This window comes from Panthera uncia (genome assembly GCF_023721935.1).
Source record: "Panthera uncia isolate 11264 chromosome A1 unlocalized genomic scaffold, Puncia_PCG_1.0 HiC_scaffold_17, whole genome shotgun sequence".
Taxonomy (NCBI): Eukaryota; Metazoa; Chordata; class Mammalia; order Carnivora; family Felidae; genus Panthera; species Panthera uncia.
Window position 1 is genome coordinate 62,317,253 of NW_026057577.1, and position 19,894 is coordinate 62,337,146.

General features: G+C 34.1%; 1 protein-coding gene across 1 annotated transcript in view; it reads right to left on the minus strand.

Annotated features, from left to right (window-relative positions):
* Window positions 1-19,894, minus strand: part of EDIL3 (EGF like repeats and discoidin domains 3) — a 283,403-nt gene that overhangs the window by 96,508 nt on the left and 167,001 nt on the right. The window contains exons 7-9 of the mRNA XM_049648892.1: window positions 8,142-8,297; window positions 6,635-6,779; window positions 2,184-2,368 (exon numbers count right to left, since the gene is read on the minus strand). Of these exons, the coding sequence (XP_049504849.1) occupies window positions 2,184-2,368; window positions 6,635-6,779; window positions 8,142-8,297 (486 nt within the window). The remainder of the gene's footprint in view (window positions 1-2,183; window positions 2,369-6,634; window positions 6,780-8,141; window positions 8,298-19,894) is intronic.

Genomic DNA, 19,894 nt, shown 5'->3' on the forward strand with positions numbered 1-19,894 from the left:
TTTGCCATTGGCAATCCTTTCATGTGGATATTTCTAGAATCTACTAGCTTGTCTGAGCTACTTAGGAGGTATAAAATATTTTATCCTATTCCACATGGCATTATGACTTAAGATAATATTAGCTAAATCCAGTTAAAAATATTATACAGCAACAAAGAACCAGTTTAATTTGCCATTGGAAGAAAGTTTTTCCATGGTTTCTTCAAGAACTTGAAAATGTCTTAAAGTCCATGTATTATGAAAATTTATTTCCTATATTATAAAGACTAGATCTTTAACATAAAATTTTAGATTTTTTTTCAAATATTATTTTACAATTTGAGTATCTTACCAGTTGGGGACCAACATTATATGCTGTGTAGGTCCAAATCAATAAATTGAATTATACTTTGAACTATTCACTTATCCATTTATTCATTCATTCAGCAAATATTTATTGAATACCTGTCAGGTATCAGGTGTTGCAACAGGTATTCAGTTTGGTACTGGACAACTAGTTGAGAAAGTCAAAGAAGACAAATGTTGTTGCATCCCTCCTAGAGCAAACAATCTAATATGAAAACCCAATTTCCAATGTAGTGTGATAATGAACAGTGAGAGAATTACTAAGGACACAGCAGTATTCAGGAGAGAGCCTAAGCCAGATATGGGATGGGATGGAGCTTGTAGTAGCAAAGCCTTGCCAGAGGAAAGTGCATCCAAACTGCAGCTGAAAGATATAAGCCACACAAGGCAGGGAATTCTAAGGATAGAGACGTTCTTTCCATTACTTTCCCCTAGGAAGAAGACACATATAAAGGAATTGGAAGAGAGAACATTTGGTTTGAGAAACTGAAACAAATTTAGAAGAGTGTGGTCAGGGATGAAATGGGACCAAATCATGTGAAGACTTCCAGGCTATACTAAGAAATCCGCACTTTATTCCAAGGCTGATGGGGAGCAACTGAAGGGTTTTAGAAAGAGGGTAAGAGAATCATATTCTCATTTTATGAAAAAAAATCACACTGGTTACAATTTGAGATTTTTAGAGAGTTGATACCAAACTCTGGTGAGGAGGCTTCTGCAAAACCCAGGTGAGGTGGTGATAGCCTAGATCAGGGAGCTGGCAGTGGGGATGGTGAGAAGGGAAATATAGTGTGTGTGTGTGTGTGTGTGTGTGTGTGTGTCTACACATACATCTACCTTCAAAAAGCTCATAAAGCATTAAAAGGAGAAAAACACACATTATTATCCTTAATACATAGTAGCTAATGAAAGAGCTCAACAAAGTTCCAGATCAATAAATATCCAGATAGAATATTAGAGGGAAATAAAGAGAAAAGTGACTATTTCTACAGAAAAGATTCTATTGGATATTCCAGATGACTTAGAACAGACTCAGGTGTGGCAAATCTGGTTCCACGAGGAGTGACATTTAGTGCTATTATAATTGTTTTTGTGATTTTCAAAAACGCAATGAATTACCACAGTTTTGAAACTCATGGATACAGCATAAAAATCAATAAGAATAGAACTCTTATCTTTGAAATAAAATGACCTCATTATGGAATTAAGCTGTCTTACTTTTCTTTGCCACAGAAGACATTAACAAATTTGTGCCTACTTAAAAGTACTCCCCGATAAATGCATTTCAAGAAGATTGTTTTTAAAAAGCACTGACTATAACTGCACTTCATTTGCAAATGATAAACAGACTGCAGCATCTATGCTTCCCTGCTATAAGCAAGCTCTCTTATCAGAATGTAATCAAATTGCTCCATTGCTTAGCAACCACAGGTAAAGAGCTAATAGGCCAGGAGTCATGATTCTGTGGGAACAATCTGCAGGTCAATAGCATGATTTCAAGGTGGTCTGCCATCCTGCTGTGACACTTTCAAACCCATACTGACAGGAAGCATTAGACTAGAGGAGAGTTAAAATGCAAATGCTCTCATAATCGATTGAATTGACCTATCCATATTGTGATCTGGTCCAATCTGCTGCATCTATAAATCAACATCACAGCAAAAAGAGCACCACAATATGGCTTCTAAGGAATTTCTGTTTTACCAATTTTAGGTAAGCCAAAGAGGAAGGCACACGTAAATTAGAATGAAGGCAAGGACTCCAACATTCATGCCACCAACAGGAAATCTTAGGAAGAGGAGCAGTGGCTGGTTGAAACGGTTTTTGGAAAATATTACCTGTAACCATTGCGACTGGTCATTGTGGCCAGAGGTCCAGGCATTCACTTTGCCCTGTTTGTCCAGCCGAGCTTTCCTTGGTTCCCAGGTGAACATGTCCATGTTGAGAGTCCTGAAGATGCTGGAGGCGGTGATCTGATAGTCTTGTATGTGTCCTGATTTCATCCCCAGAGGCTCTGAACAGCCTGAAAGAAAATGAGAAGGTCTCCATGAGAAAAATAATGGATGACCCTGCAAGTTTTCTACATTCATTTTGCAGAGGCAAGAGAAGATTGAGCTTAATGCTATTCATTTCCCCAAAGAGAAAGCATCTAAATCCAAAAAAGGCTATAATCAGAACTAAATCTGGAAAAAAAATCAAAACACAAGATAGCCAATTCAGACTATTTTGTCGGAATATATTTTGGAAAAATTGAAAACAAGACAGACAATTCAAACTGCTTTTCGGTGATAGATGATTTTGCAAAATGAAAACAAGGCTGAAATGCCTTTTCCTGTCTCATTACTGATAGCCTCATGACTATTCCCGTGTTTTCAACAGTTTCATTGTACCTTTAAAAAAGAATATTTTCTCACAAAATATATTTGGTTTTCTTTTATTTGTTTCCATAATGCTGCAAATGAAAATTCCCTCAGTACAAAGTCATTTTCACAAACTGCTCTAAAGGTATATTTCAAACTGGACAGTATTTTGTTTTCTAAGAAATGTCTGTTAATCTTTGTCACTGATTCCTATAGCACCAACATGGCTTCTTCTGGATGTTGAGGAAGCTTATATTTACTCAATGTATACCATGTGTCAGGCACTGTGCAAGTATAGAATTTAAAGTAATAGATAACAGAAGAAAATAAGCTGATTCTAGCAAAAATCATTCCTGAACAAGTCTTATTATAAAAACTGACATTTTGGTCATACTCAATAACCTCTAGTTTTGGATATTTTTGAAAGATTTTCAGATCTGGCACATATATCTTCAGGTATGACATGGTGTAAAATTTGGGTTTGTCTGTTACTAGGAAATTGTGTGTGTGTGCACACACACACACACACAATTTCTCAAGGAAATGTACACACCATTTCCCAATCTTGAATTGCAACTGTGACAAAATTCCATTCACAAAGCTCATAATAGGAAGCACGATTCTCTTATCATATTAGCAAATATTCCATATGTATAATTATAACATTCTGACCGAGAAACACATAAGTTTGATCTTCAAGAAAGCCAAGATAAAAAAGAGGACTTCTCTAATCAAGGCCTCCATCTCCGTGTAATCTACTGCTTCCCCACTTGCTCTCTGTATGGCCTTTTTTACCTATTATTTAACTACTTTATGACTTAGTTTTTTCATCTGTAAAATGGTAGTAACATAGAAACTACCTCAAAAAGTGTTCTAAGAAATTAGTTAATAAATATAAAGTAGTTAGAAACCGTAGGCATATAGCTAACATTCAGTAAATGTTAGCTGTTTTTATTATTTCCCTAAAGCTAATTCCAACAGGTAACAATGTTAAGTCCCCAAATCAGCACAGCAGTGAGTACTAAATAATGGACCAGGATTGGTTGCATTTCCCGAAACTAGGCCATTTTAAGTCTAAGGCTTTAAGAGAGGGGGCTTAGCACTCCTCACTGATAAATAATTCTTAACTACAACCCATTGCTTTCTGCTCTACTCAACCTAGATCACTTCCTTCTTGAGGCTCCCTCATGTTTGCCTTCACCTCCACCTTCTAAGAAATGCCTTTCCCATGCAAATGTGGCAAAAACTCACATGAAGAATTAGCCACTTGTGTGCCTAACACAAGTCTTGTTGGGTTTTAGGTGTAACAGATCTAGACCCTAAGTCTCAGGATAAAAATAGCTCCAAATTCTAAATATTAGTTTTGGAGGAGAAAAATTTCATGACAAATCTCAAAGATTCTAGAAAGTTCCAAAGTCTTAATGACAAGCCATTTGTCTTCAGGCCATTTGAGGGTACCATGCCTTGCCTGCATTACAGATTTCTGACTTTTTTATTATGACCACCAACTCCCCCACAGCCACTCTGATCTGATACTAGAATCTTCGTAAAACTCTTGGCTTACAGAAAGATACAAGGGGAAAGGGAAGGTAGTTGTTTTTCTCATTTTGTGATATAATATTTAAAGTCTCAGATGGAAAAGGGATGCTTTTACTCTGGTCATTTCTGCTTAGTCATAGAATTCATTTTGTATCTACTCTGTTGTCTAGTATCTAGCCCAGAGTAAGTGCTGAATAATTTGTTCAAAGAATGGATGAATGAATGAATGAGTTCCTCTTCTAATTATAGTCATGATTCATTTCATTCTAACCATCTTAAATCATATCTCTTTCAGAGAATTTAGAGGATTTTCTTTTTCAAGTGTCTGGGAAAAGATTAACTATTGATCTTCTAGGCAAGCTGAGAGATCTCCTAACAGTTTATTGGGTACAAAAAGGAAGCCTTGTGCTTTACAGTGTTGCAGTGGATTGTGGCAAATAGTTTGGCCCATTATATTACTGTTTATTTCCAAGTGTTAGAGCTAACCTCCCTGCCAATTTGCCTCACACTACAAAATTTCCTTCTCATCCACATGATTTCACATATATAGATTAATTAACACTTTGACCAGAATGGATGGCACCTGAACAAAATGAAGCATTAACAAAGACATTGATTATCTCTATAGTGAAGTGCCCTAGCTTTTAAAAGCATCCATTGAAAGATAGTATCCTCCGCTTGCAAGTTTGAAATCAATTTGTGGGGTTGGGAGACGGAGTTTGGCTTCTTTTTAAGAACATAAAGTCTGTAACGCGTCAGGTGTAGACTCCTATAAAAACTGAAAGTCACATATATTCATACGTTGGGGGTTTAACTGTGCCATCTAAGAGACACTGACCCTCATGAATCAAGAGACTGGAAAATTGGGGAAGGTGATTGTTAAACAACTAAAAACCATGGGGCTTGGCTTCTTCTTGATTGCTTTATGATGAATGACTTAGGGATGACATTGGCTTGTGATGATAGAGTGACATGTAATGTAAACACTACACAGCAATTATTCTGTTGAGATTTCTGGCAGTCAATAAGCTGGTTTGAATTACCAAAATAAAGAAAACATCACTGTTAGGATAATTAATAGAACTAAAACCGTATGTTGGTTGCTTTATAAGGGACATCCATATATAGTATGAAAATGTAATTCTTAAAATAGATTCACTCATCCAGCCAAATGTCTCTAATTCCTTTAAGTGTAGTCGGTTCAGTTAAAGTTTGGCTGTTTTTAATAATAACTTTTATTTGCTTAAAAAAATCATTCCTTTTCTCCATATCACAAACAAACCTAAGAAGGGAAACAGATATAAAGCATATGTTTTAACGTCCATTCAACCTTTTGAAATGAATAAAAAGCTCTCAGTTGTCCATTTGGAAAGATGTATCCTCCTATTTTTGACTTAGTGGCATTATTGTAAGTTTGATAAAGTCTTTCATGCTAAAAAGTAGGGCAAATGTGAATTTTTGATTTGGCTTTCTACAAAACAGTTGTTTGAACAAAATAATCTCAGGCCATAGTGGCAAAGGTCATTTTTAAATGTTGATGCTAGAAATACAAAGAACAACTACCCAAAATACAGCACAGTGATATGCCTAGACAAGGTTTTCTGTTTAGCTCAGAATCTAGCTATATTGAAATGGGACCACTGTGAGATCTACACATTAAGTCTTCATCTTTGTATCTAGTACTGATGCTCCTGGAAGACAAGAATTATTTAACTCTGAGTCCTTTGATAGATTTATCTTTGAGCTGGAAAATCACTGTTTGTACAATAAGCAGGTTGCTAGATAAGAATGATAAAGAATGAATTTATAGTAGCTATCTTATTTGTGAAGTATTATCTCCCTGGGAGGAATGATAAATTTACATGTTTCATAAAACCTAAACAAAACAAAATAAAACCAAGTTCTTATGGTGGATGGACAAAGATAAAGCTTACTTTTCTATGCCATAGAGCCTAAGCATAACTGCAATTTATGAGGTCAGGCAGATTCCAGTTTATACTGAACTTTCATCACAAAACATAAATCATAGTTACTACTAAACACAGGACACATTTAAATTTGACAAAAGTTTCCAGTGAGAATTGTTGTACTTTCTTCCACCAAAGAAATACACTGCTCCTTCTACATTAATTTCATTTTGTAGCAAGTTTTAGAACTTGTTGATGCTACATGCGCGCGCGCTAGAACTTGTTGATGCTACATGCGCGCGCGCACACACACACACACACACACACACACACGCTGTTTCTAAATGACATCTAGACATTTTGTAGCAAAAATGAATGTTCATGAGTGTTGAAAAATAGAAAATTAGTAACAGACTACATACAAATATGTGGGTTTTTTTTTTTCTTTACAGAAAATACAGAAAAAAAAAATTTGAGACTCACCGGATAGTTCACATCCAAGAAGTTCCATTCTCAAAGTGCAATGTCTTCGACAAACTTGGGGATAGAGTCTTACATACTGAGCTTTTATGGGAGGTGTGAAAGAGTTAGCATAGGGTGTGTTGTTATCAACGTTTCCACGAAACACCTGTGTAAAGAGATAATATAGAGTTTAAAATGATTGACTACAGCAGCTTCTTTTCCTATTTTCAAATACTGACCCTTTATCCTACCCAATGTAATCTTTCAAAAACTGGATTAAGTAATTTGGGGATCTGAAGCATTTAGGAATCACCTTGCCCTCAGCAGTGAACATAAAACCTATAGATAAAGTCCTAATTAAAGCTATAAACCACTGTGGTCCATGGTATAATCTATACTCTACTATGATGGTCTTGTCGATTTTAAGGCCAGTCCTTTAGAGCCAGGGGAGTGCTTCTTTATTTTTTTGAGAAATGGGCACCTTAAACTTTTCACCTTAATCTGGGTCTATCCGTTCATGCTGCTACTTAGTATTTATAGGTTTGTGGGGTTTGTTTGCTTTTTTTTTGTTTTATTGTGGGTTTTTTTTTTTTTTTTTTTTTGTAGGAACCAGTCTTCACTAGTGTTACTGGATCACTCAGTCTCTCTAAAGCTATGATGAGACTTATGATGCTTCAGGGTCTGATTCCTCAAGATTACTTTCTTATCAGTCAGTCCCAGACCACTGGATGAGAGAATCGTAAGTTTTTTATATGTATCTCCAGTGAAAAACAGTGTTTCCCTCTAAAAATTAAATGCTAAAATGTGTTATTTTTAATTCTTTTAAATCCCATTCTTGTTTTACTTTTTTATATAGACTGGTAATCATAAAACTTTATTTAAATTCATTAAAGAAATTTTAAAAAATCTTTCATAAAATTTATCAGAGTGTAGTTTAGTGATTTGGTTTTAAATGGAATGAGGTGCAGTCCTGATATTTTTAAGATTAAAAATTTTGAGGTAAAACTGATAAAAAATTGGGACTATCATGTGAAAAGGCAAAGTATACACTGAATATTATATTCATTTCCTCTAAAATATTTTATTCTGCTAAATAACAAAATTGCCTTCTAATATAAATGTATACAAACATACATTTTTTTATTTAAAAAATATTTTTTTCTTTAAAAATAGTAATTTTGATCTGTACTTATTTGATTAAGGAGAGCGCTAATCTGTGAAAAACCATAAAATGAAATTTTTATTTTAATTAAAGTTAAAATTAACTGTTCTATACAGGACTTTGTGATGTTGTGATAAACTGTTTACACAGCCACCGATTAAAATCTGAGAAGATCGTAAATAGTAGCAAGCATACATATATTACTTGGAAAAATTCCTTACACCCTACACCCTACTAATCCAATAAAAAAAATCATAAATGTATTTGCAACAACATAAGGAGCCTGTTAAAGACTAAGTAAGTATTTGACAATCAATGATTATTAACGGTATTTACTTTTAAATGCAATATTTAAATCAGTCTTACCATATCTTCATTAGTGCCTTTTACTTTGTACATCGCCCAAGTTTTTCCATCATTACTATAGGCAATTTTGTAGGATTTTATATACTCTGGACTTCCAATCCTCTTGGCTCCTTGGGTAATAACACCAGTAACTCTCATTTTTCTTTGTAAATTTATCTGAGGAGACAAGATATAACAGTAATTTTATTTCTTTCAAGATGACAATATTGACAATATCAATTTTGGGAATGGGACATTTTCATTTATTAGTATAGATTTAAAATAACACAAAAAGCTAATAATTTTCTTATGTTTTTTTCACCTGATTATTAAGTATATGTCAACCTCAGTTTCAAAATCTTTCATTAACAGAATACATTTTTTTAAGTAAGCAATATTTGTGAATAAAGTTTGAAAAGGGCAATGTGTCTCCAAAATATAAGAAACATTTGCTTGGTTATGATATGGAGGTATGATTTTGTAAACTAAAAAATGGAAATATTATCTTGTCAAAATTACCTCAGTGACATTACTCTGAAACAGTAATGTCACCATAATTTTAATGTGTCTCAAATTCTTTCAGCTTCAACAAATCCATGTAAAATAAAACATGAAAACTGTCAGGAGATCTTTGAATACTAGAATAAAAAAGGGTAAAGGTAACAGTAAAGATAAAAAGCAAACAAATAAAAAAAAGCAAACAGAATTATCTTCATTTTCAGGATCCTTATAGTGTAGTCTCTGCTATGTGTTACGGATGGTTTTTCAACACATAGTTGCTTTCCTCTTCATTTCATCTTATAGAGACTTTCTCTTTTTTTTATGATTTTATTTTAGAAAGAGTAAGTATGCAAGAAGGGGAGAGGGGAGGGAGGGGGGGGAGGAGAGAGAGAGACAGAGAGAGAGAGAGAGAGAGAGAGAGAGAGAGAGAATCTGAAGTAGGCTCAGCACAGAGCCCTATGTGGGGGGTAGATTCCACAACCCTGGGATCATGACCTGAGCTGAAATCAATAATCTGATCCTCAACCAACTGAGCTATCCAGGCACACCATTATGAAGGCTTTCTAACTGGAATTTTCTCTCCGTATTTTCTCCTGATTCCAAATCACCTTAGAATAGTTTGCTGCAAAAGTAACTGTCATCTAATAAAAATTTTAATATTGTTTTCAAATTTAAATAGGGAGCTCCTTTTGACATTCAATGTATAAATAAATGCTAGACAAAGGTAAGAAAAGTTTTTACATACAGGGCAAACATTAAGAATTGTTCCATTCACTTTAAAATGCCCTTATGATGTCTATAAAATCTTACAGTCAGTAGAAAGGTACTGCCTCACTGTTCTTGAGGGAATGCTATAAGCTCTCTTCTCACCAATCACATTATCCTATAATGTTGAGTTAATAATTCAGATCCCATTTTCCAAAGAAAAACAGAAAATCTTCAGATTCATGTAAGTGACCAGGGGTTGTCACCCTCTGATGAGACTAAGAGTTAACATTTGAAATGGTAGAAGATGTGCACAAGGAAACCAGCTCCTCTTTAAATCACTACACACACACACACACACACACACACACACACACACACACTTACACACACTATATTCTAAATATAGATTCATGTTACATATTCAAAAAAGTTAAAAATGAGAACTAAGACAATAGCCAAATTATGGAAAGAGTGTAAATGTCCATCAATTGATGAATGGATAGAGAAATTGTGGTTTATATACACAATGGAATACTACTTGGCAATGAGAAAGAATGAAATATGGCCTTTTGTAGCAACGTGGATGGAACTGGAGAGTGTTATGCTAAGTGAAATAAGTCAGGCAGAGAAAGACAGATACCATATGTTTTCATACTCGTGTGGATCCTGAGAAACTTAACAGAAGACCATGGGGGAGGGGAAGGGGGAAAAAGTTACAGAGAGGGAAGGAGGCAAACGATAAGAGACTCTTAAAAACAGAATAAACTGAGGATTGATGGGGGTGGGAGGGTGGGGAAAGTAGGTGATGGGCATTGAAGAGGGCACCTGTTGGGATGAAGACTGGGTGTTGTATGCAAACCAATCTGAAAATAAATTTCATATTAAAAATAAATACAATACAATACAATACAATACAATAAAAAGAATAGGTAACCTCCAAAAGACACTTTGTTTCAGTGTATTAGGTAAATTAGCACATTGCTGTGAAAGAGGAACATTCTTCCAGTATCTTATGTATCATCTTCTTTTTCTTTAATCTGAGACTCTTCATAGTCTACACCCTCTAATATATACAATGTAAAGAGTGGACACTTTGAATCATATTTTCTCCCATTTTGGAAGCCAAATTCCACCCTTGATATAGCTGAACATTCCTTTTCAATTATCTTTTATCTTGTTTCAATTATCTTGTTTATACCTCTTATAGACAGCCCAATTATCTCTGCTAGAGTTTTGGCTGATGAGCTGTAGACTAATTTTCTAAAGCTTAAATTGTGGAAGTATAACAATCCAAAAATTTGCGCACATGTTTCTAAGTCATTCAAAATGATGTTTTAAAAGATTCCTATTTGCTTTAATATTTACAAGCTCTGAGTGTAAATCTCAGCGAGTTGGTATTCCAGATAATAAAGCAGCACACAACTTGCACTGTATCTACTTTTAGTAGGTATTTGTAATTAAATATCAGTGCTATTTCCATTCAATAAGAAGTGTATAGAATGCAGATTCTGGGATTATTAACATTTACTAGGTTTTAGACTTTTGTGTTCTCATATACCTAGCACTGTTAAGCTCAGATAATGAGAGACTCGGTATAAGATGGCTAAGATTTCACTCTCATGGTCACATTCCAAATTAATACCTGGAGTCACGTTGCTGTCAGAAATAAAATGAGCCTTGGAAGAAGGCTATTGCATGATGTTTGAAACATCACCACACAACTCACTGCAAGAAATCCCCTTTCATATCATTCCAATATTGTTACAGTCTCTTTGTAAAATAAAATTGGCTAAAAGGTGAACTGCTTCTTATTCTGTTTATTCTGCTTGTATGAACCACCCCAGACACCAAAAGACTGCTGGGGATTCCAAATTTACATTCCAGAATTCCAAAATGACTCCCTGAGCTTGATGGATGTTCAAATATAGAATGAAATATTTTCACTTATTTATCTGGTTTCAGAGACATTGTTGCTCTTCTGGGAGGTAGGTAGATTGCATGGCCTTAAACAAAAATGTATTCTAAGGTATTCTGAGTGAATAGTGTCCCCTGCATTAATAAAAATATTGAGAAACATAATCTGGATCTAGAATGCCTAGAACTCATGCAAAGGCCAGCCAGAGGCTAAAAATGGACTGATGATTTCAACCCTGGCTCTTGTCAGTTCCCACCAATACAATCGTGGACAACTTGTCTAAGTTTTTTGAAATTTAATTTCCTCCTGTGTGAAGGGATTTTAATAGAATTATTACACATGAAGATTATATGATGTAATGCATGTAAAATTTAATAACACCTGCCACCTAGAAAACTTTTGGAACATTTGCTTTTAGGGTTAATTTTTAGTTTTTGTTGTTGTTATTTAAATGAAAAGCATTCCTTTGTTTGTTTGTTTTCTACCCTTAACTATTTGGTGTTAGGGAATTTGGACTTCAAGAGGTATACTCTATGTATTAAAGCTGATAATCATAATAAGCATATGAAATAATTTGGAAACAACTTCCTAAGCTATGAATTTGATAAGACGTTTAGGGCTACTATGTTTAAATTGTGTGTGTGAGTGTGTGTGTGTGTGTGTGTGTGTGTGTATGAATCCAACCATTAGCTTCAACATGGGGTAAAAAGGAAACTTAATGGGTTCCTGACAAGATAGAAAGAACATGGGATACTGGCTCTCTCCGGCACTGGAGATACTCCACGGTAGAAAGTTGCTGAGTAGGCACTGAGACTTATCAAACTCTAATACAAAAAACCATGAAAAGCCCTTAGTGTAATAAGAGCTTTTGACGTCCCCGTGTATGTCTTTGTGTCTGGGATGCACGGAAGAGAATTCCAAGGGCTGTGATGGGTAAGAGGCTTGGGAAGAGCTTTCTAAAATATGCCATTTCTCACTCTCATTTTCTTGTTCCTTCTCGATTTACCCAGTTCCAGTCTACTACCAGCAGGAGGAAGTGGTAAAATGTGGGCCAGACTGGAACACGGAGCCTATGGTCACTAATAAGCCTGAGCAGTTCCCCTTCTACACTCCACATCCCTGTCTCTTCACTAAGGAGGTAAAACAGAGTGATGGAGATCCTGATAAAAGCAGTGTCTGGGGCAAATGAGGCAGGGAGAAGAGAGATTAGGCGTAAGTACATATTATAGCTCTGTCATTATACACCCTCTATGTACCAACTCAGTCCACCTGGAGTAGTTGAAATTAGGGCATGGACTTCACCTTGTCCTCCAGGTACATCACTAGCCAAAATATTAATACAAACTCTCTGAGAAATGCAAGCATTATAATTCAAAGAAGAAGAAGAAAAAAGAACAGAACATACTAGAAAAAAAGGAATCTAATAGAACTGACAGGTTAAGATTTTAAAATAAAAAAAAAAAATCCCTGCAAAGATAAAGACATTTTTGAAACATATTACTGGAGGGGCGCCTGGGTGTCTCAGTCGGGTGAGTGTCCAACTCACAGACCCTTCTTTGAATCCTCTGTGTCCCTCTCTTTCTGCCCTTTCCCCACTCATGTGCACTCTCTGACTCAAAAATAAATAGACATTAAAAAAAATAAGAAATAGAAGACTGGAACAAAAAAGAATCAACTTGAAATACTGATTTTAAAAAATATAATTAAGGGGTGCCTGGGTGGCTCAGTCAGTTAAGCAACCAACTCTTGATCTCAGCTCAAGTCATGATCTCACAGTTCGTGAGTTCAAGCCCCTATCAGGCTCTGTGCTGATGGTGTGAAGCCTGCTTGCAATTCTCTCTCCTTCTCTCTGCCTCTCCCCTGCTTGTGCTCTCTCTCTCTCTCAATAAATAAACATAAAAAAATAAAAATAAGAATAAAAATATCATTAAAGTTAAAAAGAATTTAAAATGAAGTTAATTAATGTTCCCAATGGGGTGATTTCAAGCCAAAAACAGAGCTGTAGAATAAACTAGTGAACACAAGACAGGTTATGGAACCCCTTCCAGAAGGCAATAGGATGGGATAGAGAGATTGCCCACACTGGCAGATGATGTAACAATTTACTCTGAGAATCTGAAGAAGCAACAAATAATAAAAACTAATTAAAAAGTTCTGTAAATTTGCTTAATATCAGATCAAAATATAATCTGTATCAGCAATGGTTGAAAATGTAATATAAATAATGAAAATAATGTGACACTGGCACATGTGTAGGAAGACAGATCAATAAAAGAGTAGAAAATCAATAAACAGATCCCACTACATAAGGAAACTTTATATATGAAAAAAGTGATTTTCAAATCAGTGGAGAAAAGATAGAATGTTCAACAACTGGACTGGGATAATTTGGTAGATATGTTAAGTAAGTAAATTTAGATCAATATTTTTCCTTTTATCCCAGAGTAAATTCCAGGTAAATTAAACACTTAAATGAAAAACAAACAAACAAACCATCAAAGGATCAGAGGAGAATATAAAATTAAAAATAATCTCAGAGATGAAAATGACTTTCTAATCATGGCACTAATCTTAAAAATGTTAAAATAAAAATTTCTTTAAGATAAAAAGCAAAATAAAATACAAATGACAACTGGAATTACTATTTTCTAATCACATCATAGCAAAGAATAGATTAATCAAAGAAATGAGGAGATCTTACATATTAACAGACAAAACACAAACAACCCAATAGATAAAACATGTATAAAGGATTTTGTTAGTTGACTTCAGAAGAAATATATATATAGATCTTACACATATGAAAAGATACCTACTCTTACTCATAATACAAATTAAATTAAATCTATATGATACTATAATTCCCACAATATTACACAGTATTCACTGAAGTGTAAAGAACTTGGCAAGCTTGCACATTCCTGGTGGGAGTATAAATGACAGTCTTTGAGGAAGGACTTTTATGAATTTAGTGACATGAAGTGAAATGACAAATGCACATTTTCTTAAACTCAGAGATTTCATTCTAGGAATGCAGCCTACAAGTATAATCACACATAGGCAAATTGATGTGGGTACAAAGTTGTTCCCTGCAGTGCTGTATATGCAGAGCACAATTACAAACAATTTAAAATGTCTATCAACAGGGGTCTAAGTCATTTCATTATGGAAAAGTCCAGAAAATGGAATACTCTTCAGTTGTAAAGCAAAAGAACAAGAAGGAGGGAAGAAGAGAGGAGTAGAGGGAGAGGGCAAGAAAGAGAGAAGGAGAGAGACTTTAGCATAGGATTTAAGAAATTACTGCTTGTCCAGTTTTGGTGTGCTATCAAAGAAGAATATCTGCAATTATCTGGAAATTGTATGGAAAGAGCACTAAGATGTTGGCACCATAACAATGTGTGCTGCATACTTTTGTTTATACTACTGTAAAGGGCAAAGAATACATATACATATTTTCTTGTACAAGATTGTCATGTCTCTGAAAGCCAAAACAAAAACAAAAACTGGTTAACAATGGTTTCTCTAACAGGAGGTAAACAGCTGGGTCAAAGAAGAGGGAAGAAGAATTTTGACAGTACTGTACATACTCTTTTGTGTCTTCTGAAACTTGAAATACGTGATGTCTTACCCATTCAAAATATAATTACAGTGAAAGAAAGCATATGATTGATAATAAGGTGTTATTTACAATAGGGAAAGTTATTTGAAAATATCTAGAGATTAAGTGATTCTAGAAAATATCTAGAAAGTATTAATAAACAATTAAAATGACCTTGTAGAAAATATATTTTAACCAAAAGACATAATGGAAGACCAGTTTATATTTTAATGGATGAGACAACATAATACATTTGTTCTCTTAATTTTGTTTGTAAATTCTGTGCAGTTTTTATCAAAATCTGAAAGGATACTATTTTGTGTCATGATAAATTTATTCCAAAAATCTATACTTTTATTTTAAATTATACAGAGAAAAATTTCCATCATACTTAAAGTAATCTTGGAAAAGATGTTAAAAAGGGGGAAATGTGCCATATATTAAGACGTTGGAAAACCATTTAATTAAAAAAATAATGTGATACTAACTTAGACACAGAAAAATACCTAACTGGCATTGGAACAGGGGTCCAGGAAGAGGCCTGGATATATATTTACACTTGAGCCAGCATTACAAGTCAGGGGGAAAGGGCATGTTGGGAAAATTGATTCTTTATATAGAGGAAAACAAAGTGGGATTGGTATGTACTGAAGACCAAATGTGAAAAGTAACACTATTCATCTAATGGAAGAAAAGGTAGAAACATATTTTTGTGACTTCAGAGTTGAAGAAGCTGTTCTGAAGAAGACCAGAAAAGCACAAAATGAAATGGGAGAAATGAAATTGCCTCCAAAAAAAAAAATTCAAGGTTTCTATTCAACCAAGTACCTTAGGGGTAAAGTTGATAGAAAAGTGACAGCTTGGGAGGAGAAATCTGTAATGTCAAAAGCTGACAGGAGATTATTTAGTATACTAGTTCTCGAACTTTTAGGTCTCAAACTCTTTTACTTTATTTTTCTTTAATTTTTTTTTATTTTGAGAGAGACAGAGAGAGAGCTGGGAAGGGGCAGAGAGAGGAAGAGAGAATCCCAAGCAGCCTCTGCACTGAGAGCTGCCTCAATTGTCGCCACCCAGATGTCCCAGGATTCCTTTATTCTTAAAAATTACTGAAGGGCTCAAAGAGCAAATAAACTCACACATGGCATTTTGGGACGTGTGTGTGTGTGTGTGTGTGTGTGTATAATATAGAAATGTGCATAGTATATTATATATATGTGTATGTGTATATATACAGAGTATATATATATAATAATGTAGAAATATACATAGCATATTATATATATATACTTATTCTATTTGAAATTAAACCTGACAAATTTAAAAATACTTATTAATTTCAAAATAACAATAATAAACCAATTACATTTTAACATAAACAATATATTTTTATAAAAAATAATTATATTGTCCCAAACCAAAAATGTATTGAAAGGTTATTTTACGTTTGTATGAATCTCTTGAGTATGTCTTAAGAGAAAACAAGTAGGTTCTCATATTTGCATCTCTGTTTATTACAAAATATTTTTGGCTGAAGTATATGAAGAAAATGCAGGCTCCAATGATATGTAATTGTAAAAGGAAGGAGTATTTTAATAATCTTTCCAGAGAATATGTATATTCCTCTTTGCTACCACATCAAAACTTGATAAGCAAAAGTTTAAATTCTAGTTGTAGTGTGGAATGTGAAATCTACCAGTGAACTTTTCATATTCATAATGTTAAAATCCATAGGTTTATCTTGCACTTTGAATAGATCTTTTATCTATGCATGGTTTTGTACCATCATGTATTGGACATTTGGGAAATATGGGCTCATTGAAATATGAAGAGTTTCTAAATGATGACACATTTATTATATAATATCAAAACATTACATTCATTAATAACACCACAAATTTTACCATAAAAGTCTGTATTAGAAGCTATCAAGCTCACATTGGTGGTTATATTTTCTGCAAAATTCTAATTCTCACTTGAAATTTCAAATTTTATCGCTAGCAACAAATATTGTCAGCTATTTCCCTTAATGTTGATGGATTATTGTGTTCATTTTCACAGCAATACTGCCAAATATACAGATATCAATAGTCAGTGTCTGTCAATTGTTCCTTAAAGTAAACATGATTAAAAAAAATGGGGGAGCTCAGCTTGCAAGTCACACTCTCCCAAGTGCTTTTTCTTGAGGTAATCATCATACTTCACTACTCAGCAGAAGTGCTTTCTGTGTAATTTCCATTTCATTGTGCAGAATATTAAAGACATGGCAAGGATTGGCATTTAATAAAATTAATGATCATTAATGATTCATCAAGGACATTCTTAAGTGAACTGATTAAATTTTTTTTTTTTTCCTTTAGCACGATGGAGATGGATACAATGACTACTTGTATAGTTTGGTGCTACTGTCTTGATTTGTGCTAAGGCACCAACAGTTTTACTCACCATTGTTTTGTGGCATCAGTGCAAATATTAATACAGTGAAACTGGCCAAGAAAGTCTTAGAATTATTATGGAACTAGTGTTGACCTGTGAACCTCCTGAATGGGCACTTGGGGACCCCTGACTCCACAAGGAATATGTGACCTTCACGTTCAACTGAGAAGTACTGATCTAAAATAATGGTTTTTACCAACACATACACACACATGATGAAGAAGTCAATAGAAAATGGAGCAAAGGATATTACAAGGCAATTCAGAGAAAATAAAATACCGATAGTTAAACTCTCACTCTTAATTAAACAAATGCAAATTAAAAAAAAAAAAGATAGTAATTTATAGCCGACAGAGTGACAAAACAAAAATGTTAGATAATATCAAGTATTGGTGAAGTATTCCTCTGCTGATAGTGAAGGTACAAACTGGGATAGTTATTTCAATCTGTTCGTTGTTAGCAAAATTAAGCAATCTATTTCTGAGTATTATTTCCTGAAAAATTTGTTGCCTAAGTGCTCAGTAAGAAATGCACACACCTATTTATTGTATAATTTTTTTTTATCTTAGCAAAGAAGGCAGCTTAAGTGAATATCCCTAGAGGTGTAAGAGATTTAAAATTTAAAACGTATGTGTGTGTGCATGCAAGCGTGTGTGTGTACTCTTGCACACACATACACAGGCATACCTTCTAAGAGTCAGAAGTGAACTGGATTTACCCATGGCTATCTAAAAAACATAAGAATGTGTGAAGAACAATGAAGTATACACAGTATCATTTATGTAAATTTAAAAACACACATATACACCATAATATCATGCACTGTCCAATAATTCACTTGTCTAAGTCAACATAGGAAGGGAGAAATGGCAGTTACACATCAGCTCTACCAGGCTGGGTTTCTATAAGGGAAGAAGAATGGTAAGGAAAGGGCAGAATGGGTAACAATGCTAACAGATTCATCCTCAAATCAGTGCTGGCAAATGATATCCTAACTGGGGAAAGGAATCATTGTTTCCTCCCATTTACTCTTTTCTCAAGGAAAATGACTACATATGGGCATCTGATGTAACAGGACTGCATATATACAAAAGTATTGTCTGAGACTCATTGCCTAGTATAAAATAGAGTACATACGTATTTCAAACATATTTATTATACAATAACATACTTAAATTTATTTATGGTTGTAATTTAGGCAAAAGCTAGTATTAAGTAAGCAATTGGCTTTTAGGGTAGCTTTATGAATAGCTAATTGTTTTTCTCTACCTCAAGCTTGTTACCAGAAGTTGTGATATACTTACATAGTACATTCAAGTGTGGGTCTGACTAGTGGCTGGAATCACTACAAAACAATAATCCAAACATAAAATGCAAACTAATACAGTTTGCAAAAGGGAATTACTTTCTAATTTTATTTAATTGAAAAAGAAGCATTCGGTTTTTTCAATGTTGTAATGGTTGGGAAGCGTAGGAGAATTTCTTTCTTAAACTTTAGGAAGCATTTGCCAAGGTAAACTGAGGCATATTAAAAATTTTAAGAGTTTATTTGAACGAAAATCAACGCAAATGGGGGAGCACCAATCCAGAAGTGCTTAGGAGTAGTTTGTCAACAAGTGTTAGAGGCAAGACTTTTATGGGGAAGAAGTGGAAACAAAGCAAGGAAATTATTTGATTGTCAAGAGCTCAACAAGCTGTATTATTTGGGAGAGGCTACCTAGCTGTTTATGATTGGTTGTCTTTAGGTTTCGATTTCTTAACCTTGAGGCATTTCAGGCTTAGGTTTTGGTTTGCTTATGTAGGCTGCTAAGACAAAAAAGCCAACTCAATTTAATGGTCTCCTTATTTAATTAATTTAAGATCAATTAGCAAGAAAAATAAATGTCTGATTCATAGCTTATTCTTAGGAAAATCATGTTAGGGGCACATGCATGGCTCAGTCAGTTAAGCGTCTGATTTCCGCTGGGGTCACGATCTCGCGGTCTGTGGGTTGCAGCCCTGTATTGGGCTTTGGGCTGACAGCTCAGAGCCTGGAGCCTGCTTCAGATTCTGTGTCCCCCTCACCCCCTGCCCGTTCCCTCCTCATGCTCTGTCTCTCAAAAATAGATAAACGTTAAAAATTTTTTTTAAAAAGGAAAATCATGTTAAAAATCAAACACTTAGTGGTCATTTACTTCATGATTATTGAGGCACATATACACAAGCAGTAGTTTGTGAGTTGCTACATAAAAATGCAGACTTAAAGATTAAATAGCATATTATAGAAATATATTTGTAATATATGTATACATGTTATATATGTAATATATGTATATAAATATAATATGTATATATTATATATAAAATATATTACATATTATTACATATTATATTACATATTATAGAAATATAAGACATTGAATAATAATATTTTATAGAAATCATTATATATACACCATTGTTTTCATAAATTGCATAAAATAAGGCACTTTGTTTAAATTAATGACTAAGTGAAGAGAAATTTTGAAATACTTTTCTTTTTTAATGAGGGTTATAGATTACCATATAACTAATAAAAGCATCAGGTAAAAGATTAATTAATAAAAAGATCTGCTAGATAGGATGAGACTTGTATACATT